General features: G+C 34.2%; 2 protein-coding genes across 2 annotated transcripts; both read left to right on the top strand.

Moving 5' to 3' along the window:
* Window positions 1-501: 501 nt before the first annotated feature.
* On the top strand, window positions 502-20723 carry LOC136824047 (synaptotagmin-1-like). The gene is made up of 3 exons (XM_067080201.1): window positions 502-607; window positions 6064-6194; window positions 18842-20723. Exons 2-3 carry the CDS (start codon window positions 6137-6139, stop codon window positions 20299-20301), a joined length of 1518 nt encoding a protein of 505 aa, XP_066936302.1. The 5' UTR covers window positions 502-607; window positions 6064-6136; the 3' UTR covers window positions 20302-20723.
* A 1923-nt stretch (window positions 20724-22646) lies between these two features.
* LOC136824080 (cell division cycle protein 16 homolog) lies at window positions 22647-25150 on the top strand. Its single transcript, XM_067080242.1, is given in 2 exon segments — window positions 22647-23459; window positions 23462-25150. Coding segments are annotated over 2 exon segments (1911 nt in total). The 3' UTR covers window positions 24560-25150.
* The last annotated feature ends 977 nt before the right edge of the window (window positions 25151-26127 follow it).

Below are 26127 nucleotides of genomic sequence, written 5' to 3'. Positions count from 1 at the left end.
TTTCACTAGTTTTGGTTGGTGTCCGTCTTATAATTCCCATCTGTTTAAAAAAATGATTTTCCATAAATCTTTCAGAGAAAATTGCTTTTTTTAGTCCTTTTTGATAGTTTCTCTTTATTGATTTTTGTCCTAATTATGAATGTTTTCGTCCCCTTCTCATTCATTCATATTCCGCCATTCTTTATAACTTATTTTTTCGAAAACAGAACCATAAGTTTTACCCTTATTTAAAAATCAACAAACTATCTGGCCTTATGGTTACGGAGAAACTAATGAAATATCTTTTTTATTTTCCAATCTCCAAAAGGAAAGGGAACAGGGTCTGCAGTACTATTCTTTACATATCCTTCTTTTAATTTTATCATATTTTTTCAACGTCTTGATTAACTTTCAAATGTCTTATCACTATTATAATCATAGCTACTTTATATTTTTCTTCATTATTCTTCTGATGTTATTTTGTTTAATATATTTTTCGTTATTTTCTGCTTTTCTTGTTTTTCTATCTTTTTATTTTAGTGTTTATAAGACTTATGCTGAAAATGATTGAGATTTGTTGATCTGTTCTGGAGAATGCAAACTTGGAAAAGAAAGTAACAAACTAGAGGTATGTCCTTATGAATATTAGTATATTAATTTTGGCGGTTGGCCACAGTGTGATTTTTGTTGGGATTAAATCTAGGCACTTGTAAATTAAATATTACATGGTATTTTAAATAGTTTTTACTTAAAAATGCTGATTTCAGATAGAATTTCCATCCTAAAATTTTTTTTAAAGTTTGTTATTCAATCTGGCAGATGGTAGAATTAGTAAGATTTGGTTGCGATTTAATTTGTCGGGTATTCAATTTGGCGGATTTTACCAAAAACCGCCGAATCAGCCAGATTTAATCCCAGCCATTTTCTAATCACATGATCAAAATGTTTGCAAAATAAATCGATTTTGGCACGTAAGCTCCATCTTTTAACAATAAAAAGGAACCAGTGTTTTATAATGACTATCGTTAGATTATGCAAGGACTTGGAAATCTCAATGTTGGTCGAAATTAATAGGGGAGAGGCAAATTTCCGAGACAAATTTCCTAGGGGGTAAATTTCCGAGAGGGGGGGGGGCGAAATTTTCTGGGTAATAAATTTCCTGGGGAATCGTCTAGTCTACTGATGTTTTTTTGCTCAAAATCCATCAATCTCCTGGTGCAGCCATTGGCTACTCTATTAAACAAAAATTATCCATCTTTAGGCATAGAGGGCTTCGTGGAATTTCAATCGTATTTTACAGACAACCTTTCTCAAACATCCAAAAACATGAGATGTGGACATGGAAAGCTTATTAAAGCTAAAGAAATGGAAAGAGAGATAGAGAGTTATAGAAAGATAAAATTTGAAAAGAAAGAGAGAGGGCTTTTTAAGATGGATCAATATTTTCTGGACATAAATAAAACCAAAATAATGTTTTAAAGACATGGAAATCCGATTCTATGTATCTGCTTCAGGATAATCATAGTCGTCACGCTATTATATTTGCTGTCCTTGGAGATTTGTTACTAGTTGCAATTGCGAAAAAAAAGTTTTTGATTATGTACCATATTTTCTTTGTAGCTTGATTCTTTCTGACTGTAGTTCAATGAAATGTCGGCAGGTGGTTTGAACCGATAACAACTTTTTTTTTTCGTTTTTCCCTGTTCGTTATAAACTTCTCTCTCTCTCTCTCTCATTTCTAGTCCATATTTTTTTTAGGTTTTCCCCTATTTTATTTCTGTTTTTCGATAAATTTTTGGCTACTGTCTTGTGATCTGATGATGAATTTATCATTTTGCATTGATAAACTTAACAACTAGTGCTTTTATTCTACTCGATGCATGACACTCCATTTATTGAATTTTATGCTGACTCGACATATAAATTAGAGTGTTTTGCAGATTTTTAACTAAAACCAACTGATGGCTATTTTCATTATGATATAAACTTTAATTGGAATGATTAAAAAAAAAGGAACGAAAAATAATCAAAAAATTGAAGAAAAACAAAAAAAGAAAGAAAGACGAAAAATAGAAAAAGAGGACAGACTGTGAGGAGAATCCGATAGGGAGTACAGTTTGAAAAAATAAGCTTGATGAAATTTTCGTTTCGTTTGTTTTCTGTATAATGTATCTGGAATTGTTTCTTTTAATTTATTTTTGGAAAGCCTTCTTCTTTCTTTTTTGCTATGTATATCCCGATTTTTTATTTGCAAACCTGAAACCATTATGCAAATTGGGATGTTTTTTACGAAATTAGGTGTGCAATTATGATAAGCATAGATTTATGAAGCTGGAAAGGCTAGATGTCGTACTTTGGCTGAAAAGTGTGCCGTGGTTAGGTAGGAAATCCTACCTACGTCACGTGACATTACAATAGAATTTCCACGCTTGACCAATCAGAAGCTCCGCGGATTTTCAAAAACAATTAGATTTCTTGCGATATTCACTTTTTATGCCTGTAATGGCTTAAAGTATGACATCTAGCCCTTCGGACTTTACAAAAATCTGTGATAATACGGCAATTCCATAGGAAGGGGTCCGTTACATCACCCTCTTTTTTGAGTAGATACCACCAGTAGGGACCATTTGATAGTACCTATAGAGGGGGTTCAATTGGGTATAGACTCTCTGAACATGGTTGACAATTTCTCGGAATGGCCCAATATAATTATCCTATACTATCCCATCAGCGAAATTTTTAGAGCTTTGAAAGAGCTTTCCAACGGTACTAAAAGCATTAAGGGTTTCAGAGGGTTTAGCTATCACCAAAATCAAGATAATTCGATGCAAAGTTTCGAAAAATCTTAAAAATACGATTTTTTCAGCTTTTTGAGAAGGTTTAAGAGTTAAATTGGGGGTAATCCAGCTCACACCTGGGAAGGCTATAAAAATTTCTATCGAAAACCCAATGTAGATAGAAATTCTATTGTTCCAAGTATATTCAGTGGGGATGGTTTTGGAGTACAATTTTTTGCATTGAATTTTGAATGGGGATGAAATTAATGCCAGATTTTCAAGTGAGGCTGGGGTCCCAGCGGGTCTGTGACACAGGGATGTATTAATAAACTGATGGTTATACACCACAAAAATGAGCCAAGAAAATTCCAAGAATTCGGAAAGTGTTATATTTGGAGTTGCGTGTACCCGTCGGTTACTCTGTGCTTCTGAAAGTTCGTTGAAAGTAAAAACTTAAAGGTTTTGTTTTTAAATAGGAGTGATATTGTTTGCTTATTCATCAATTTTAATTTGCAAGCTTGTTCACATTGATTTGACACTGATGTGGAGCAAGATTGGTCAGAAAGAGGAAAAGAAAAACAAAATTTTTGTTTATATCAGCACAATATAACAATAGGGAGACACTGTCCTGATATGAAATATGTGTTTGATATGAAATGGGAACACTTATGTAAAAATAAAGCCTTTAAGATTTTCATCATATGATTATAGAGTAGAAACTTGCTAGAGTCTTTTATTAGAATAAGCACATTATATTATAACGATATAATGATTTGTTAGATCCACAATATTTTAAGTTCTAACACTTTGAGACTATGAATACTAACTAGTGTCAATGTTAGGGTTTGGTTTTGTAAAGGGTGGAATTATTTTATATTTTTTATATTCGATCTCTGTAGTGTAGACAAGAGGGTTGCAAAATTTGTGTAGGAGAGCAGATTTTGATGACAAAGTAATTTTCTTTTTGGACCTACCTCCGGGTGCCCCGGTGGAGGTCCTATGAATTAACCTCTGTCTGTTCGTCCGTCCGTCCGTTCGTCTGTTACCAGCTTTTCTCGAGATTGGCTCATTAGTTTTTTCTGATTTTTTGCACAAAGATGCAAAATGGCAATGGCCAAAATGTGACGGAGCCCGATTTTCGAAAAAAAATCATTTCCGGCCGAAAATGCCGGAAATATGCCGGAAAAACCGGCTTTTTGGCATTTTCTCAAGATTTCATCATTAGTTTTTTCTGATTTTTTGCACAAAGATGCGTATTAGCAATGCCCAAAACTCGGCTGAGTCCGATTTTTGAGAGAAAATCTTTTCCGGTCGAAAATGCCGGAAATATGCCGGAAATCGTCGTTTTTGCAGATTTTCATCGGACTTTCTCCTTATATTTCGTTGTTTTTTCACACAAAAACATTATTAATAGCAATGTCCACGATCAAGCATGATTCAATTGTCAATAAAACTGATTTTTGAAGCCAGAACTTTCTAAAAATCGCCGGAACAGCCGATTTTCGCCGGAAAAACGGTATTTCTTGAATTTCTTGAGCTGTACTTTATATTTTTTCATGGAATTTTGCACACTGATGCAAAATGTCAATACCTAAGTTGTGACGAAGCCCGATTTTCGAAAAAAATTCATTTCCGGCCGAAAATGCCGGAAATATGCCGGAAAAACTGTTTTTTGGCATTTTCTTGAGATTTTATCATTAGTTTTTTTCTGATTTTTTGCTCAAAGATGCGTATTAACAATGTCCAAAACATGGCCGAGTCCGATTTTTGAGAAAAAAAATTTTCCGGCGGAAAATGCCTGAAATATGCCGGAAATCGCCGTTTTTCTAGATTTTCATTGGACATTTTCCTTATAATTGGTTGTTTTTTCATTCAAAAACATTATTAATAGTAATGCCCACCATCAAGCATGTTTCAATTCTCAATAAAATTGATTTTTGAAGCCGGAACTATTTTAAAAGTCGCCGGAACAACCTATTTTCGCCGGAAAGACAGTATTTCTTGAATTTCTCGAGCTGTACTTTATATTTTTTTTATGAAATTTTGCACACTGACGCAATATGACAATACCTAAAATATGACGGAGCCTGATTTTCGAAAAACATTTTTTTCCGGCCGAAAATGCCGGAAATATGCCGGAAAAACCGGTTTTTTGACATTTTCTCGAATTTTTATTTTTAGTTTTTTCTGATTTTTTGCAGAAAGATGCGTATTCGCAATGCTCAAAACATGGCCGAGTTCGATTTTTGAGAACAAATTTTTTCCGGTTGAAAATCGCGGAAATCGCCGTTTTTGCAGATTTTCATTGGATTTTTTCCTTATATTTCTATGTTCTTCACACAAAAACATTATTGATAACAATGCTCACCATCAAGCATGATTCAATTGTCAATAAAACTGAGTTTTGCGACCAGAACTTTCTATTTAGTTTTTCCCTACAACCCTTCCCTCTCCTCCTACCATCAATCAATGATGAATTTCTTGCGTTATGCATTTTCGCTAAACGCTATGTTTTCTGACTGATTTTTTTTCATTTTTCTCCTTGCATTACTATCTAACTTTCATCATCAGGTAGGTCCATTCAGCATCTAGCTTGTTATATTATGAATGGATAATTACAGTGTTATAAAAATCTGCTCTCCTGCACAAATTTTGCGCCCCTCTTGTCTACACTACTCGATCTGCTAGGTAGGGTGTAGTACGCAGTGCTGACGAGTCCTAATAAGGATGAAATGCATATGCTGCACTGCCATCCAAATCTCCTGTAACACACTTTTTTATAAGAATATACTTTATAAGAATATTCATGATGAAATTTGCCAAAAAATTAAGAATATGCTGAGAATATCACCATCATGGAATTGGGCAACAAAACCTAAGAATGCCATTTACAGACCAATCTTAACTGTAAATTGCTAGTTTTCTCCCAGTAAGGCTCAAAACTTTAACGAAAATGCTATTTTTGCTTCAGGTGTTTATTTCTTGTTAAATTTTGGTTGAATTTTGACCCTAACCTAAGAAAATACCCTAAGAATATTTTAGAATGAATTTCCCCAAAAAGTTAAGAATATAAATGAAAAAAATATAAATAAAAATTTTTTTTAAAAAAGCGTGTTGTTGGGCTTAAATTCTATGAAAATCTTCACATTTATGTGTGAAAATATAAGAGTTTCTGCCCAACTATATTCTCTCAGGAGATTTGACTGGCAGAGCAGCGTATGTACTCATCAGCACTGTGTACTGCACACCACATAATTGGCAGATGGATTTAAATTTTCGATTTTATAGATTCTATACTTTCGTACAGGACCTTTTATCGGAGGAAAAGAAAGTATGGAGCAAACAGGGATGTAAAATCAAGAAAACAATCAAACATCAAAATGCAACATGTTTTGTTATTGGAGAAGAATGTTTCCAGTTTGTTTGGTATGGGACGAGGTAAGGGTGTTTGAAGCCAATTCTATACATATAGTAGCAGTAGTAGGGCATGCTTACTCATGGCCACACCTGATGCTAGCTTTTGGTCTGTGATTTGTCATTTTTGTTGAGTTTTAGTTTTTTCGCTATTGATTTGTCGGTTTGCCACTTTTGTCCTTGTCACGAGTTTGTGATATGGTTTCTTAGTATCTTTCTTGGTTTGAATGTTTTTGACACAACCCGTCCCACCTGAGCGTACTGACAGTATACTTGGTAGTATTGTATAGAGTGAATTAAATTACTAGTACGGCCTAGTTGTGTAAAAATTGTGCACAGTGTACAGGCCAGAACAGGTTCCCAGGCTAAAATAATTTTTTTCTCTCTAAAGTATGTCATGTTACATACCGTTGAAAAGCATTTTTCTTGCTCGTTTAAAAAAACATTACGTCAGCAAAATTCAAGGACCACCCAAAAAAGTTAATTTCTAACAAATTAAATAGAGGACCTTTCAATGTCTAAATGGATGGATGGATTTTATGACAATTCAAAAGCCTTAGGCTAAATGGGTTGCATCGGGCATGCCCATGATAAGCACTTCAAAGACAAAACTTTCCACCCTAACCATACTCGAAAAACTATTGTAAAATAAGTTTTCATCTGATCTAACTAGTAGTATCCAGTACCTGAGAGGTCCATTATTGAATTTCACAAAAATAAACGTCTTTGGGTGGTCCTCGAGTTTTTGCTGACGTCAGCAATTACGTCATTTTTCAAACAACCTTCCACGATAACTTTTATTGGCTTCATTTTCAGATATACCGGGTGCCTCAGAAAAAACTTTGGACGTTTGGCGAGCCACTGAGGCCGAACAAAGTCTTGTTTAGACTCAAAACCACTTTTATTAGAAAGAGGACATGCTAACTTAAATTTTGCTTTTGTTTTTCACACTTTTCGAAAAGTGAATTTTAACTTCAAAAGCTTATAACTTGACAACTACTTGACCAAACTTAAAAAGTTATACCGCAAAATTTAAGTTAGACTATCCTCTTTCTAATAAAAATGGTTTTGAGTTCAAAAAAGACTTTGCTTGGCCTCAGTGGCTCGCCAAACGTCCAAAGATTTTTCTGAGGCACCCGGTAGGTTGTAATGTTTTTCTAAACGAGCATGAAAAATGCTTTCTAACGGTATTGAGAAAATTCATTTTAGCCTAGAAACCTGTTCTGGTCTGTAAAATACACAAACAGGTGCCAATTTTTTAGGTTTGAGATTTAAATGCATTTTTGACAGTGATGGAAAATAACAATACCCAAAAAGTGACAGCCCGATTTTAGAAAAATAATGTTTTGGGCAAATTTGGGCCAAAATATGCCTAAAAATGTTTTTTTTTTGACTTTCTGCAAAATTGTGTCATTAGTTTTTTCTTATTTTTGGGAAATTCCCTTTTGTGATTTTTCAGGGAAAAAGCATTTCTCGCGATTGGCTTGGTATATTTTCCTGAGTTTTTGCACAATGATGTTAAATAGTAAAGTTAAAAATGTGATGGAGCCTAATTTGCAAAAAAATATTTTTTGGGGCAAATTTGAGCCAAAAAGTTACCTATAAATTGGGTTTTTTGGAAATTTTTTGACTCGTTTCTTCAAATTTTTTTGTGTAAAGACAGAAGAAAAGGTTCTCTAAAAAGTGACCGAATTGGTTGTTTTTTTCGGAAAATTTATTTTGGCCGTAAAAAAACTTCTTATTTGGGGAAATTCCCTTTTGTAATTTTTAGGGAAAATGAGCATTTCTCGCGATTTGCTTGGTATTTGCTTGGTATTATGTCTGGTCCAAATTTATTGCTTTGTTCCAAAATTGCACGATTCTTGATATATATTAAGATGACGTCATATTTTTTAACGGAAGCACTCGAAAAAGCCGGATTTTGACCTCCGTGTTTCTATTTTTAGTAACAGAGAGGGGTCAAATTCCGGATTTTTTTGGGCGTTTCTGCTAGAAAAATGACTTACGCATATCAAGAATTCTTATGAAATTTGTTACGAGTTGGGCCTACCAGAGTATAGTCTAGCAAGCTAGACGACTAATTTATACATAGTAGAAATAAAGCAAAAAGTAATGAATGGAACAATTTTAGTCGTCTAGAAACCTTTGTGCACTAACTCCAAACAAAAGAAAAGTGTCAATATTGCAATTATAATTTTTTCTGCTCAAAATAATTCTTGAGAAAAAAAAATGGGTGGATTTGTGTATATATTGAAAGTTTTTCATTTGAGTTGATTTCGTTTTGAGAGTTTGTTGTTGCTTGATAAATTGTTTTCTCGCTACGCAAGTTTCTGCGTAGCTAGCCCCTGTATCTATAAGGCTGGAACACCGGATTCTTCCAGTCGTTTATACTTTATACAAACTAAATCCCGTATTATTATTAGTAGTATTGGTATTATTAGTATTACACGCATTATAAACGACTCCAGTCTAACCAGAGGCTTTCAAAGTTGGGTCTGAGAAAAATTTCAAATTTTTTTTCGTCCATTTATAACAAAAATATTTTTTTTAACAAAGAATTTTTTCCCCCAAACAGCAGTTACTACACTGTGTAGTAACTGTTTTCATAACTTCTGAATACAGTATCACCACGGTAGTAAGTGTCATAATGTCTTGTAGTAGCTGCGTACCCCCCCTGGTTATGAACAATACCCTATGGATTGATATTGGAAGAGCTTTTTAATCATCCTTTTTGTCATTTCTAGGGAAAATTACCATTTCTCGCGATTGGCTTGGTATTTTTTTCTGATTTTTTGCACAATGATGTAAAATGGTAATGTTTAAAATCTGACCATAGTCACATGACAAAGTTCGATCTTCAAAAGAAATCTTTGCGCCAAAACTGCCTAAAAATTGGATTTTGTGCACAATCGTATCATTTTTTTCCCTCATTTTTTACTCAAAGATGTGAAATGGTACAATCCTCAAAATGTGACTTGCAGAATAAAAAAAAAAAGATTTAGCCAAATTTGGGCCAAATTTCATATATTTTTCAAAATTGCTTTCAATTAGTATATGTAATCACATGATAACGAGTGCAATTCGAATATAATTGCACGAGTAATTTTTGGACCTACCCCGGTGGGGTGGAGGTCCTATAAATTAACCCGTGTTCGTTAGTTAGTTAGTTACCAACTTTTCTCTAGATTGGCTCATTCAATTTTTCTGATTTTTTGCACAAAGGTGCATTACTATAAACCCTCGAATGTGACGGAGCCCGATTTTCGAAAAAAATTTTTTCCGGCCGGTAGAACCGGAAATATCCCGAAAAAAGCGGTTTTTTGAGATTTTCTCGAGATTTTATCATTAGTTTTTTGCGATTTTTTGCACATAGATGCACATTAGTACTGCCGAAAAGGTGTCGAAAACCGTTTGCCGAAAAAAAATTTTTTCCGGTCTGTAGAACCGGAAATGTGCCGGAAATCGTCGTTTTTTCACATTTCCGTCACATTTTTTCAAACTTCTTTAATTGTTTCTTTACAGAAAAATGTTCTTTATGATGATGCCCAAAACTTAGCATCGTTTGATTTCCAAAAATATCATCCTTTGAATCCGGAACTCCTTAAAAATCGCCGGAACAGCCGAAAACCGGCGTAAAACGGTTTTCCTTCATTTTTTCAACTTATACTCCACAGATTTTCATGATTTTTTGCACAATGATGTAAAATAGCAATGCCCAAAATGTGACAGAGCCCAATTTTCAAAAAAGAAATTTTTCCGGCCGGTAGAACCGGAAATGTCCCGAAAAAAGCGGTTTTTTGAGATTTTCTCGAGATTTTATCATTAGTTTTTTGCGATTTTTTGCACATAGATGCACATTAGTACTGCCGAAAAGGTGTCGAAAACCGTTTGCCGAAAAAAATTTTTTCCGGTCTGTAGAACCGGAAATGTGCCGGAAATCGTCGTTTTTTCACATTTCCGTCACATTTTTTCAACTTATTTAATTGTTTCTTTACAGAAAAATGTTCTTTATGATGATGCCCAAAACTTAGCATCGTTTGATTTCCAAAAAAATCATCCTTTGAATCCGGAACTCCTTAAAAATCGCCGGAACAGCCGAAAACGGCGTAAAACGGTTTTCCTTCATTTTTTCAACTTATACTCCACAGATTTTCATGATTTTTTGCACAATGATGTAAAATGGCAATGCCCAAAATGTGACAGAGCCCAATTTTCGAAAAAGAAATTTTTCCGGCCGCTAGAACCGGAAATGTCCCGAAAAAAGCGGTTTTTTGAGATTTTCTCGAGATTTTCTCATTAGTTTTTTGTGATTTTTTGCACATAGATGCACATTAGTACTGCCGAAAAGGTGTCAAAAACCGTTTGTCGAAAAATTTTTTTTTCCGGTCTGTAGAACCGGAAATGTGCCGGAAATCGTCGTTTTTTTCACATTTCCGTCACATTTTTTCGACTTATTTAATTGTTTCTTTACAGAAAAATGTTCTTTATGATGATGCCCAAAACTTAGCATTGTTTGATTTCCAAAAAAATCATCCTTTGAATCCGGAACTCCTTAGAAATCGCTGGAACAGGCGAAAACCGGCGTAAAACGGTTTCCTTCATTTTTTCAACTTATACTCGACAGATTTTCATGATTTTTCGCACAATGATGTAAAATGGCAATGCCCAAAATTATACATTACTTCCATTAAATTCTAATTATTCGTTTTATAAATAGGTAGGTCCATTAAAGTATTACTTGTTTTGTTATTAATTTTCCGAGTCCGAAAGGACGAGGAAAATTCGAAACAAAAAAATCACGAGTGCAATTTTCGAATTGTACGAGTTATTATGTGATTACGAGCTAATCGCACAATGGCTTTCACTACTTTTTCCCAGTTAGGAAAGTAAATTACAGAAATTACACTGAGAGTTTTATATTTTTCTCTTCTCTTTATGTCTTTCTTTTTTTGTTGTTTATTGATTTTCTTTCTCACAAAATAAATTTCGAATGCAATTAAAACGTTCGATGCAAAAAAAAAGTAAGAAAAAACATTAAAATCAATTTTGTAAACATTGGCGCGGCATTGGAGAGTGTGATTAACGATTAATTGCTCTCTACAGGATGCAATTAACGATTAATTGCTCTCTTTGAGGGCGTGCCAAATAAGAAAAAATAACCCATCGTGTGATTACAGCAAATATTACTCTTTTGGAGTTAATAGAATTCAAGAAAATTCTAGAAAAATTAGTTCACAGAGAGAGATTTATCCGCTTTAATTGTTCGCTCTAAATTAGTTGTTTTTCCTAAATATTTCCTTTTAAAGTATTCATAATAATGATCAAGTCCTCGACTTGCAGTCACTTGAATTCACGCTGATTGAAAAAGATCGAAAACTTTCTTTCTTTTCTATGAATTGACGGGGAGTCAACAACTTTTCGAAATAACTTTTTTCTTCTTCCGAAATTTTTCTTCAAATTTTTCTTTTTTTCTGCTTGAAAAGTTCAATGAGTTTGTGTCAGTCATTTTCATTTTGGATCTCCAAATTTCAAATCAATTTCTTATGGATCAGGCCATCAACGCGATTAGCACAGTCTACAGGTTAGTGAATTTCTTTCGCCGTCTATTTAGGATGCATGCATCCCCTCTGATATTTTTTGATACAGGGGATGTCTATTGTGTTTAAAATTCCTGCCCGAGAGTTACCCCTGTCTTTTTGTTTTTCAGTTTTAGAGACTTGATTAGTAAGTTTTGTATGACAGATTTTTAAATATCATTTAAAATTTGAATTAAAAATTTGAATATTTAGAGGTTAATACACAATCATTGAGTTTCTAACGCTCTTTAAGAAAATTGAAACTTGCGGACAGGAATATTATACACGATACGCATCCCTTATATCATTTAAACATATCAGAGGGGATGCGTACAACCTAACCTACATTAACATAACTCGATTATTCACGATTTCTGTCCAAAAATTCTTCTCCTGGGGCGGGTGAGGGGTTGGATTAACTTCTATGCTAGCTAAAGAATAATCGCATAGTATCTGCTATCGGCACAAACTTTGACTTTTTTTCTAAACTAATTTTTCTGATATTTTTACGTGAAGTATCTGCCTTGCCAAGTCAATGTTGCAGCAACGACTTACAAATATTTATTTATATAAGTCGTTGGTTGCTAGAAACATGTCTATCATCAAGGTTTATCTATTGATATCTGATGACCGAGAATAGGAAAGAATAGAAATGAGATTTAGAAATCCTCAGTCTCCTTCATGTACTTATTTTCAATTTCTGGCTACACTGTCCTATTGTGTTTTTCTGAATCAGTGCGGTATAATGCTAACCAATGATATTTCGATGAGACAACAGCCTGAAAACAACAGCCTGGAAACAACAAGGGGTCAATTTTTGGGTCTAAGATTTAAATGTTTTTCAATTTTTCAATTTCGATACTAAGCACAAAAGAACTTTTTCTCCACTTTTTATACAGCTTCAAACAAAATGATTCATACAATCGACTCTCCTTGATTCGAACCTCTACTATTCGAATTTTTCTGTTATTCGAACTAAAAGATTGGTCCCCTCAGCTGGAAAGTCTCCAAAATACTCTCCGTAATTCGAATCTTTCTTTAATTCGATGAAATTTCTTGACCCCTTGAAGATCGAATTAGAGAGCGTCGACTGTACTGAGAGAAAACCGTATTAGAGCCTTTATAGATAAAAATACAGTTGACAGTTGACTCTCGCTAATTCGAACTCTAATGGGGAACCTTATTTGTTCGAATAAAATGGATTCGAATTATAGATTAGAATTTAAGAGGGTTTCTCCCTGACGGAAACTGAGAAAAACTTCGAAATGGGCTCTTCCAGAAAATCCGTGGAGGATATATTATTTTTTCAATGAATTACCCCTGGACAGATTGACACCTTGGACAATGGATTTTTCTGGAAGAGCCCAATTATAGAAGGATTCGAATAATAGAAGTTCGAATAAGCGAGAGTCGGTTGTACAATTCTCTCTTTCCCAGCGCAATACACTCTTCTCGAAATGCATAAAATCGTGATACCAGCCATTATAGAAATATTCTATTGATTTTCATTGCGAAATGAATACTTGAATTGTTTGAATTCTATGAAAAAAGTGAAATCGCAAATATTACATCGCTAAATATTTGTACAACTCAAGACGAGAGTGTACTTTTGGTGGAACTTCGCTTTTTGACGGTGCTGGATCTGTGATACGGAGATGTTGAATTTAAGTTTTAATTTGTGACTTTACTGAAGATTCAGCCCATTTGCTAAAAATATTCTTAGTTTCTAATAAAACATGATGTACCAGAAAGAAATGTATACAATTTTCTGAAGATATTGTGGGCTTCCGATTCTGTCATTTGGAATATGTTAAAAATTTTTAACATAACTTTTAATTAAGTGAACCGATTTTAAAGTTTTCATACCAAAAAGCTTTCCTATATCGTATAAAATAGAATCGACGAAAAACCGTAACCTCTACTCGCAATATCTTGACAAACCTGTATACCTTCTTTTGGCGTACCCGGTACATTTCCTGAGATGACTTGAGTTTTGGCGATTTGACGTCATTATTTTCTAACCTGAAAATTCCCGAAAAATCCGCAGAAAATCAGTCCACCCTAATCGGTTATAACTTAGTCGGCTCTAAGTGACTAAGTTTTGGCTTGTTGACTAAAATTAGTGCCGACTAAAATTTTGGGCCAACTAAAAATTTGGGACAAATTAAAAGTTTATAATTTCGCTTTCCTTAACCAACTTTTTTGAATACCACATCATTACGTCCGCGGCAATTCATTATTTCGTCCGCTATTATTCATTATATATTAGTCGGCCCTTAGTGACTAAATTTTGATGAGGTGACTGAAATTAGGGCCGACTAATAATTAAGGCCGACTAAAATTAAGGCCGACTAAGGTTTTGACCGATAAGGTACATTCTGTACGGCATTAATATTTTCATGCTTATAACCTCTCTAATAATCCCACAGTTTACGGCTCGAAGAAGACAAAAAACAAAACGAAAACTGTACATTTTAATAGGAATAATCTATATAAGAACATTGATGAACAAAATTTTAAGAACAAGTTAAAAACATTTTAATGCTTCGTGGACTCTAAAGCAGCTAATAGCATACCGTCGCGAATCTAAAAATAGACATTGATCTTTATGTTTGACTGAAATTCAATGCCATCACCCTTCGCGTTTATTACGCTTGCACGCAAATTACACTCAATTACAAAGAACAAGTAATAACTTTCACGACTTTTGAATTAAGACGAAAAGGACTGTGGGATTGAATTTCGGTCAAATGAGAGAACTAATAATCATGATGTTTGCATTACGAAGCGCTATTCATTAGCAATTTGCTGAAATAAAGAACATTCTAAGTACAAGGCTTCAAAGATTTCGGACGTTCTTATAAAAAAGAGCTAAATCATTATTCTCACTCTCAAGTGTTCATTTACAAACGCCCATCCGCCCTAAATTCCGCCTTTCGAAATACGAGATAAGATCATTAAAGGAATCATAGTTTTGTTTTAAAAGCCGAAACATCTTTCTACCGTCATCTGCTTAAAAATAAAGGATAAAAAATGGGGAAACTACTAAAAAGATGATGAAAAAGGCTTATCCAGCAGGTGTTTTTTACGGTTTCTCATTTTCGGTTTTCTTTTCTTTTTCACATATTATATTTCTTTGAAATTTATTTTGCTTCTACAGGGGGAAATTTTTTCATTTCCCTCGCTCCATTCATGAAAATATTTTCTGTGTTATTATTCACGAGAGTTAATTTACGAATGGTTATTAGTAATCATTTTTATATTAATCTTTCTGTGTTATTTCAGTTCGTTCTTCGTGTTTCTTCTTCGTTTTTCGTTCTTCTTCGTGTTGTTATAAATGGTTGATAATGTTTAATTATTTGGATTTAGGTCTCTAAGGCCTTTAAATTTTGAACCGATTAGTCAGTAAAACTTGCTAAATGATATTTATGACAAAGTGGTAGTAGAATAGGTCTAAAATAAGTTAAATATCTGTCTCAAAATAATTTGCAGCTGGAGAAAAAATGGCTGTAACTTTTGATAGAATTCGAATCAAGTTGGGATTTTGTGCTCGTTTAAAAGATATTCGTGAGTGGAATATTATCAAGTAAAAATTTGGGAAAAAAAAGGAAAATGAAAATGAAAAACGAAGAAGAAAAAAATCAATTTCTTGTAGAAATGTGGTATAATTACAATTTTCACAGCAGTGATTCTTCGATCTACGATCATCATCACTGTGAAAAGATTTTTCAAAAATATTCATTCAATCAAAAGATATCAAACTAAGTTTATTGCCGGTTGATCGACAAAAGGCTGTTTTTTGTCGTTTTCAACGTTTTTTACTACTTTATAGAGTCAACCAGCAATAAACTTTGTTTGATATCTTTTGATTGAATGAATATTTTTGATAAATGTTTTCACAGTGATGATGATCAAAGATTGAAGAATCACTGCTGTGAAAATGGTAATTATTTTTCTCCAGCTGCAAATTATTTTGAGACAGACTTTAGTTTTGTAATTGCAGTTTACAATTCGATTCGAAAGCTTTCTTTTTGTCAGCTATTAACAGAAGGGTAGGGTGTCACCCTCCCATCTTTCTTATGATATAACGAGGTTTAACATATTTTCAAATGGGATTGAAATGTATTTTTTAACTAGAGCGATCTTTTTCCACATTTTTGACAGCCGTACGTTTAGGGTTGTTTGTTAGGCACAGTGCTGTTTTCATTTCAAGACTGATTCGCAGGCCTCTGTACGTCAGCATAGAAAATTTTGTGTTAGAAGACGAGCAAAAGCCTATCGCAATGAGTCATTTCAAGTTTTATTCATACATGGGGATGGACGAATATTTCCAGGGGGTTATACGAAGAACAATTCCCAGGGGTCTAAAGAAAGTTTTTTTTAATTTTTCCAGGGGGTAAAACTTCTAAAACTTCCAGGGGTAAAAGCCTGATTTTACAGTTCTTCCACCCTCACTTTAAATTTACAATATACCTTATTACATAAGAATAAGTGTTAATTAAAACCCTTTACTTAAAACCAGCCCTGGTGTCCTTGAAAAAGCAAATAAAATTAGTGATAATCTTTTTGCATGTTAATCTCAAGGCCGTAAATTTTGTGTCTACTTATTTTCGTGTAATAAGGTACATTGATAGCCTTTCTGTTGTAAACTTAATTGTATTATTTCCAAACTATTGTAGATGGTGGCATTCGTGTCTAAACTTTTCATAGACATAAAATTTTCACAGCGTTGAGTCCTCGGGTAGAGTCTCCATTACTCTAACCCTCTATTGTCTCTATCATTCAATAACTCGATCAAATTCGTTGGTACCTGTGGAGATTTCCTTATAAACTCCTAGAAAAGAAACCTCTATAACTCGAATATTACCTTAACTCGAATGGTTTTGCTGTTTCCTTTACAGATATCAGGCCTTTATGTCTCGAATACATGCTTTTTATAAGAAACGGTAAATTTTGGCTCCACTGAGCTGTTCTTAGCTTTTTGAAATTTTAAGGCTTAAATATTCTTACGATGTTCTTAAAAATGGATTTAAAATTTGTTAAAATCAGTACTCTCTTAGATTGCTCTTAATTTGTTCCTATGTTTTGGGGTATATTTACTAAACGAAATCTAGGAACATGGTATACACTCTCTTTTTTAATAAGAACCAGTAACTTTTGACGATGCTCGACTGTTCTTATTTTTTGACACCTTGAGTTTGAGCCTCAATTGTTCCTATCCTGTTCTTACTTACAAGATGAAATTGAGGTATTTTAGGCTTTATATCCAAATTTTAGAGGATTTTTACTACTTTGACCCCTAAATTGCTTGAAATTGAGCAATTCAATGGAACATTGTTCTTAATTTGTTCTTATAAAATAAAAAGAGAGTACCTAGTATATTTTATAAGGCTTTGCCAAATTTGATGGCATAGTGAATTAAAAATGAGTGAGCTTCCCTTGATCTTGACAAGAATCCACATTGATTTAGACAAAAATGAAACATAATTTTTATCCCAGCAGGATATTTAAATTTCATTTGACGGAAATCAGGGTTAAATCGGCGGAATAAGGGAATCGGGTACCCCCTGAAACCCGAATAAGAACCTCTTCAAATCCGCACTGATTTAGACAAGTTGATTCCCAAAAATGAAACATAATTTTTAAGCCAGTAAGATATTTAAAATTCGTTTGTAGTAGTGATGAGCCCAAGAGAAACAGGATTTGGTTAAGCGTGGGAGCATGGATTTTTTCCTTTTTTTCTTTTCATGTTTTGACTTATGATATCAGATTTGTCTCAAAATGTCTGTAATTCTTCAAAAAAAAATTTGTCAAAAATCTACCTTGTTTTTCCCTAAAAAAATTTTCTATTTTCTCTATTTAGGCCTATTTTTCTTTGCTTCTTCTTTTTTTCACCACGAATCTTTAATGTTTCTAATGTATTCTATTATAGTTTTATATATTTTTCAGCTCATAATTTAATAACAAAACGTTGAAGAAAAAAAGGAAAACATATTTCTATATTTCGTCTCCACCAGCAGAGAGAAGATCTACCTTTTTAGATTTCTCTGTCTTTTTTCATTTTTGTTCTTCATTTTTCTATCGTCTTATCTTCTTCATATTTCATTTTTCCTTCACTATATGCACAGGGAGGAGAAGGGTGATATGTTTTGTCCTTATATTTCGCAAAATAAGAAAAACTTCGACAGAAAGTTTACGATAACAATCGTAATATATTTGAAATATTTAGGAAAATATTTTCTTACCCTAGGTGGGACGATATTTACAAATTTTTGATTTCGGTTTTGTAAGAGGTGTAAAAATTTACGGCAACGAAAAATTATGTTCACGAAGCTAACTAAATTTCCAAATTGAGGTTAGTTTTTTGCCCCGCGAATCATCTTTTGTTCAACTGTTTAAGATTACAAATCCATGTGAGGCTCAATATATGAAGAAATCTACTTGAGATTTCTGATGGCTTTTGAATGAACAAAGGATTTAATTTACAGCGATTTTCGAAATATTTTGAGATTACTATTCAATATGAATTCCGATCCACCTTTTTCGGTTTGGTATTTTCAGAAGCTTCGGCAACCTTTTAATCGACATCACATCTAGACAAATATTTCAGTTAGATTTTCTTAAATATTTTTCACTATCCAATCATAATAGGCTGAAAACTGCTCATCTCATGTGAGAAATCGTTCATTTTAACGATATTCTAACTCGGTTTAGCGTAATAATAATGCTCTACAGCACTAGTTTTTCTAGCTGTGGACTGGACGTGCTTTTAGCGAGATTTAATTGGATTGAAGGTAGATATTAAAAATTGATCACGGAAAAACTAGTAATCTAGTGATAGAAGTTTCGAGTGTTTAAAATTGGTTTGCAAAAATTGTGGCATGATAGTTGTCACTTGTATCGAGACAGTCGGCTAATTTTAAAGTTTAATTAACCCCCTCCCCTCTTAGCATTCCCTTTCCTAATTCTAATTGTATCTTTAACCCTTATCCTCATTCTTCTATATAGACATCAAAACCAATAAAAAAAGTTAAAGTATAGCGTGTGAACCCACATTATCCAAAATGGGTAATGGTCAAACTCTGTTACCTTTAGATCAACAAGACAAGGATGCTGTCAGTGCAAGTGACACAACTCTTCTCTCAACTGCTGCTTCTACAAACGCTTCAGAACTTGTAGAATTCGATACCAGCTCCATGCAAAATGGTACCAATAGTAATAACAAGTACCACCATCCAAGAACTGGAAGTGGTGGTCGCTACGTGAACATATCACAAAACGAGAGCCCGTCACGCTTCGCTCCTGGTCGTGGCGCCATGGACGGGCGGATGGACGGGCGGATGGTCAACGAAGGTCGATCGTACAATAGTAGTGCACGCGAGGAAGAAGTGTTGTCTTTGTATCGATATGATATGCAAGGAAGCCCGATTCCATTTTCGGATCATTCTACAGATGGTGAAAGCGGGATTTCTGACGCTTATAAGACTCTAATGAAACGTGATTATTGCTCTTTGAGAAATGGATATAGTAGTTATTCAGCTAGCTCTACACCATCCAGGATTGTTAATCGATATAGCTCTCCTATTGAGGGAAAAGATGTGCCCTATACTTGCGCATTGGATATTAATTTAGATTATACTGTACATGTTGGAAAATTGGCGATTTATTTGAAACAGATTCGATTTAACTTGAACCGGATTGAAGAGTTTGTTTTGGATGGGGCGCGCATTCGTGGAAAAGTTAAATGTTGTTTGATGAACCCGAATAAAAGTCAAAAGAGTACATCGAATATTTTTGAAGCCGTACGTCGTAACAAACGTGTTATTTACGCAGATTTGGACGATAATCTTGTGTTTTACTTGTTCCCTAAAAACGAGCTACCTTCAATGACGTTGTCGTTCAAAGTCACTATTTGTAAGAAGTTGTTCCGTGAATTTACAATAGGAGAAAACTTTGTAAAGTTGGGAAGTTTAGATTTGAATGCTGAAATGTTACCAACCACTGTAACTTTCGGTGAAACTTTAACGACCGAGAAACGAACACGCTCGCTACAACCTGTCGTTTTACCGAAAAGCGAGAAATTAGAGATTTTGTTATCACTTGAGTATAACGTACCGTCTGCTAAACTTATCGTCAACATAGATCAAACGACTAAATTAGACGAGCTAAGATACGAATCCAAACGAGAAATCATTTTTCAAGCCGAACTTGTCTCACCGACATGCGAGTGCGTTCAACGAAAAACGACTTTTCTTCGTATATCAGAAGATAACCCTGGCTCTAATAAACCATTCGAATTCGATTTACCACAGGAGGATTTACTATTGAACACATTGATGCTTAGTGTTTCGTACTCAGCTACCCGTTGGCTGCAACAAGAGAAAATTGGCTGGATAGCTTTCGGACGAAATTGTAGCGGTCAGGTCGAAGCAGAACACTGGGACATGATGATTAGCCAATCATCTTTAAATGAACCCGCCGTCCAGTGGCATTGCCTATGCGAATGTCCCGATGTCAATAAAAGCCACACACTTTTAACCAGAGTATTTAAATAAAAGAAACGGATTGACTAAAAAAAAACATAAAAGCAAAACGACATAGATATTTTCAAGTACCTCTAACAAATAAAAAATAGTATTTTAAAGAGATTATCCGGCCTTTAGCTACACCCCTGTCTCACAGAGCCGGTGGAACTTTTTCCTCAGCGGGGATAGCAATTCCTATTGAAATCTTAATGGGGATAGAAACTTCATTGTTCCAAGGTAAAAAAATCCAGTGATGGTTTTGGAGTTCAATTTTTAAACATTGGATCTCGAATGGGGATGAATCAAAGTGGATGGGGTTAGTGAGGTTGGGGTCCCAGCGGGTCTGTGACAAAGGGGTCTTTAGCTTTAACGACCATTCTAAGAATTATTTTTTGTCAGTTTCGTTTATCTTCTGGTGTTTTTTATTATATATCAACATCGTTTAAATTTAAGATGCATAGCTTTGTTTTTCCTGTACATAAGAGAAAGCAAGAATTTTCCCATTGTCTTCTACCAAAAAAACTTTGCCACTCTACATTCCTTTCTAAGGACACTTTTTCAGCTTTAAGATATGCCTGTCTAGTTTTTAAACCAGATTTGGCCTCAATAATTTGCCTAAAAGATGTATCCTACTTGCCCTAAAATGTGGTCTCAGTAAAAGTCACTGGAAATTAATAAAACAGGCAATCAATGAGTCTGCAGTTTTGATGATTAAGTCGAACCGGCTAGTTAATAGGCTAGTTGAAAAATTCAAATGTTGATCAATCTGCTGATCGAGTGAAGTGTCTTTAAAACCCATTCGCTTTAAGTGGGCGCTAATCTTTGTTTTGCTTGCCATGCAATACTTCATATCTAATAAATACCGTTAACCATATTCATACTAGGCTTTCAGGGGTGGTTCAAAACAAGGGAGTTGTTATCCGTACCACCCCTTAACTTTTGATCTAGTGGGCCTTTTTGGATGAAATCTGGCACGCAAGATCCTTGCCATATAACAAGGTAACCGAAAATTTCCTTTGTTCTTATAAATAGCTATTATACTCGAACAAAGGCTTTAGAAAAAAGTTCCACGAGTATTAAATGCTTATTTTATCCTAAATATTCAATAAATTACGGTTTAAACGATATATTTGATATAAAGAATTAATTTGTATAGGAAATGTGTTAATTTCTGTGACAACAGGGTTAAAATTTCGTACCAAAGATGTAGTTTCTAGCCCTAAAGGATTAATTTTTTTCTTCTTCGTTTTACATCTTCATTTTCTCAAAAATTAAAGTACTCCGAATTATCTTTTTATAGAAAAAAAATTGAAAAAAATGGAATGTAATCAACTTTATTTTCGAGCACGCGCTACATTTTTAAGACGTAATCTTCTTTCCATTCCAAGCAAAAAGGATTGAAGCTAAACGGTGCGATCGCAGCGCGCGTAAGTGGAAACCGGCCTTAAAAATTCAATTAATAAAACAAATAAAAAAACAAGACAAATAGAGCTTTAAAATGGGTAATCTATTTAAGCGGAACTTTCCATACTAATAAAACGCACAAAATTATGAGATACTTACCCAACTTTCTTATTATGCATGAAACTATATGAACACCATCCTCGGTACTCTATACCAGAGTGTATCTCAAGTTTATCGTGTTGTAGTACAATAAATTTTGAAATTAGATATAGCTACTGATGGTACCCTGAGTATCGGAGGTTGAGTTTTCAAAGAATGTTTCAACCTCTGCAGACCAATAATAGAAATTTTATCGCGCATGTGTCAATCTAATCACTGTAGAAAGAATCAAAGATGAAGAGTAGATATTACCATATTGATGTCTAGCAGACTGCATCAGTATGCAGTTTACGAATTCCCCAAAAATTTCTTTCGAAAGAAATCTTTTACATGATTCCCAAATGCATAACATTAGTTACTAAACTACCAATTATGGAAATGCTATTTTAATTGAATCGAAATAATAGACAGATTTTATGTTATGATTCTCTATCACTGACTCTTTTTAAAAAGCATTGATGATATTTTTGAGTTGTGTTTTCGAAGACGGGAATAAAAATATCAAAACTTTGAACTTCATTCAAGATCTTGGATGGTCGTCATGGTTACTTTTCTCTGCGTTGATTGCGCGCTGAATAGAATCAAGATTGGTCGGCACAGCGTCGATATATGATATCGACCTGTGCTTTTCACAGTAAGCTACTGGGTCTGTGTACAGACAACATCATCCTCGGTCGCTTTTTTAGCTTTAGGCTCCCTCCTGCGGTGGCAATTACTTTTTCCGGGCCAATACTTCCACCATACAGACAGATAACCCGAATGCATAAAAATAACCGGAATTCATAATACTAACATTCACTTGAAGTTTCAAGATGGCGGATGATATCGGCGGGAAGTTGAATTTAACTCAAATTAGAAATTTAGTTCGTCAATATATCGACATTCACCTCTACGATTCTGCACTATTTTGGGCTGATAAAGTCTGTACATTGTCTAAGAACGATCAAAAAGATGTTATTTGGTTAGCGCATTGTTTATTCTTGTCGAAACAACCGTTAAGAGCAGCCCAGTTACTGAAATCAAAAGGACTAACCTCAACCAATCTTCTTGGGCGCTACTTGGCAGCAAAGTGTTTTGTGGAATGTAAAGAATGGAGAAGTGCCCTCGATGTTCTAGATGGGGAAGAGCAAGAACTGAAAACCACTTTTAAAGAATCAATCAACACAAATCCTTTGATTTCAACATCCACCTCAACTATCGCTGCGGATGATGATGGTGAATTCAGTGCCATCATTTCAAGCTCTCTTTCTCTTCCATATGCAGGAAGCTCCAAAAGTAGAAAGTTAGAGGCAGCAGTCTCTCTTTTAAAAGGAACTGTTTATGAAGCTTTGGAAAACAGACAAATTGCCACACAATGTTTCAAGGATGCGTTACAGCATGATATTTATTGTTTTGAAGCTTTTAACCTGCTTGTTTCACACCATAGTTTGACGTCAGCTGAGGAAAATCAACTTTTAGAGAGTTTACCGTACAACACCCAATGCAATGAGGAGGAAGCAAAGCTGCTAAGATTTGTGTATAAGAATCTTATTAACAAATATTCAAAGCCTGTTGAAGAACTTCTTCCACCAGTTTTGCAACCAATGACAGGAAATCTTGATTACATTGTGTCATTAGCTGAGAAGTATATTTTAATAATTCCAATTTCAGAGAAGCATTGAGATATACCAAGTATGTTTTGAAAGTAGACAACTTACATGAAGGGTGTTTACCACTTTATATTTCATGTCTTTCTATTTTGAAAATGACAAATGAATTGTATAATCTTGCTCATCGCCTTGTCAACACTTATCCAACACGCTCAGTTTCTTGGTACGCCATTGGTTCATATTATCTCATGATAAAAAAGAATGAATCAGCCAGGAAATACTTTGGTAAAGCAACCTCAATCAACAACACATATGGCCCTGCCTGGTTAGGATTTGCCCATAGTTTCTCATCTGATGGAGAGAAAGACCAAGCAATATCAGCTTATTTTAGCGCATCTCAATACATGCCAGGATCTCATCTTCCTTTCCTTAATCTTGGTAGAGAATATGCCCAATCTCATGATCTAAAACTAGCCATGAAGTTCTATAAAGAAGCAATGTCAATTGCTCCACATGATCCTCACATCAAGTTAGAGCTTGGAACTTTGGCGTATGAAAATGGTGAATACCAAAAAGCAGAAAGCCTTCTGCTCGACTGTTTGAAGAAAGTTAGCCATGTTGAAAATGACCCCAATACTTTTGTTGATATTTGGGAGCCATTGTTTAATAACCTTGGCCATGTTATGCGTAAATTAGGAAAATATGAAGATGCATTAGATTACCATAAACAGGCTTATCAAATGGCACCTAAAAATTCAGGGACTTGTGCTGCTATGGGACTTTGTTATTTGCTCGCCTCAAAGTACACTGAAGCTGTTTCAATTCTTCATAAAGCCTTAAGTTTAAAAAGAGATGATACGCTTTCTATGCAGCTACTGAATGAAGCATTGAAATCATTGTCAGCAATTGAATCAAGTAATATAGAAAATATCGACCCACTTGAGGAATCTCTAGAACAATCTAATGCAACTAAACAGAGCATCTCGATATTGAGCATGAAAGACAGTAGTGTTATTGATGCAGACGAAACATCAGATTTTGATGGATGTAAAACAACTAATATGAGTGATGTCATGGAAATGGAGTCCACAATGGAAGATTGTTCGAATATGTCATTGGAAATGTCTGATCTATAGATATAATATTTTTAAAGCATTATTTTATTCAGCAAACTTTATGATTTGATCTATATACTGCTCATGCACACAAGGGCGAAAATTTTATGTAAAGTATCTGCGTTTAAAACTTCTGAGAAAAATTTGCTGAATTCATAAACCAGTACAGTATCCAGGGGGGGTACTAGGTTTGTGGTGAAGGGTGTGTCCGAGCTAAAGTTTGAAAATCGACCATTTAAGAGACTAAAAAATTTCAACGTTTTTGCGACCCTTTGAAGGGCTATATTTCCAACTTTTAGCTCAAAATTATCAGATTGTACGACCCTTTCAGCTAGTCGATTTTTGGACCTACCGGGAGGTCCTTTAATTTGACCGTTGTCCGTTCGTCTGTTACAAGCTAGCTATAAGCAAAAAGCTCGTACCCAAAAATTTTAAAAATGTCAAAAAATGAAGGTCTTCAAATCTCTCTAAAACCTATTTTTATGGGAAGCTATGGTATTTTGTAGCAAAAAGCAAAAAAAAATAGAGCTTAAACCTCGCTTTAGAAATTTTTTATCGCATTTTTTAGGTTTTTGTAAAATCGCAGGCCAAAATAGGAGAAAAAATCATCAAGTTTTGCATTTTCTTCTCATTGACTTCATTTTTAACCCCTACTTTTAACCATTTTTGAAATTTACATAAAATTTTCCGACAATTTGATATATAACATGCATATGTTCCCGAAAAAATCAACATAGGCTAAATCTGAGCCTGCTGCTACGGTACTGAAAAAACTGCTTTGGAATGATGTCCTTATTACAGGGTTTTTTTTTCAGGTATAGATTCAAAAAACTTACCAAAAGGCCTCTTTTGCAAGCTGAGTCAACTTTCTATAGGACTTGGACTGGTTAATCTATGATTTGAGGCTTTCAAATCCATTTTTTCACTGACTAGTACTAGGTCAGAGTTTTTGTCACGCCGTGACGGAAAATTTTCAATAGCCTGTAAAAATCTATGAGAGTGGAATCAGGCCTTAATTTTCTCCATGAAACATCAACCATATAGTGTTAATCAGAAACCTAAAATAGAAATTCAAAAATCAACCCACAAGATTTTCTGTAGCCCTTTTTAGTTTTTGTCACGCCGTGACGGAAAATTTGGGCCTATGTCAAAATTCCCCTATCTTTTCGTCAATTGTACTTGAATTGAGATTTCTTTGCTTGAAAATTCTTCAAATAGTAGAGTATATCAGAATATGCAAAAAGAGTCAAAATGCAGAATTACAATGAACTAGAGGTCCTGCAAGGTGGATTTTCTCATTTTGATCAAATGTTTCGTAGACTAATTTTGGAAAAACCCGTTTTTTTTAGGATTTAGCTCATGTTTTTACTTCTAATTTTTGTTCTAATGTATTTTCTCATTCTAGTATGTATTTCTGACAACTTTACATTAAAATTATAATATTTCTTACAAATTCAGGAAAATAATTACATATTTCTCATTTATGATTTTTAGCGTTTCATCACTTTTTTGGCCAAAAATGGGTCATTTTTAGGCCGAAATCCAAAAAAACCGGAATATTAACTTGAAAATAACCCTATCATGTTATA

Source organism: Clytia hemisphaerica, unplaced genomic scaffold, assembly GCF_902728285.1.
Source record: "Clytia hemisphaerica strain Z4C2 unplaced genomic scaffold, Clytia hemisphaerica genome assembly, whole genome shotgun sequence".
In the NCBI taxonomy this organism is placed as follows: domain Eukaryota; kingdom Metazoa; phylum Cnidaria; class Hydrozoa; order Leptothecata; family Clytiidae; genus Clytia; species Clytia hemisphaerica.
Note: the sequence above shows the minus strand (reverse complement) of the source record. Positions and strands in the feature narration are given on the sequence as shown.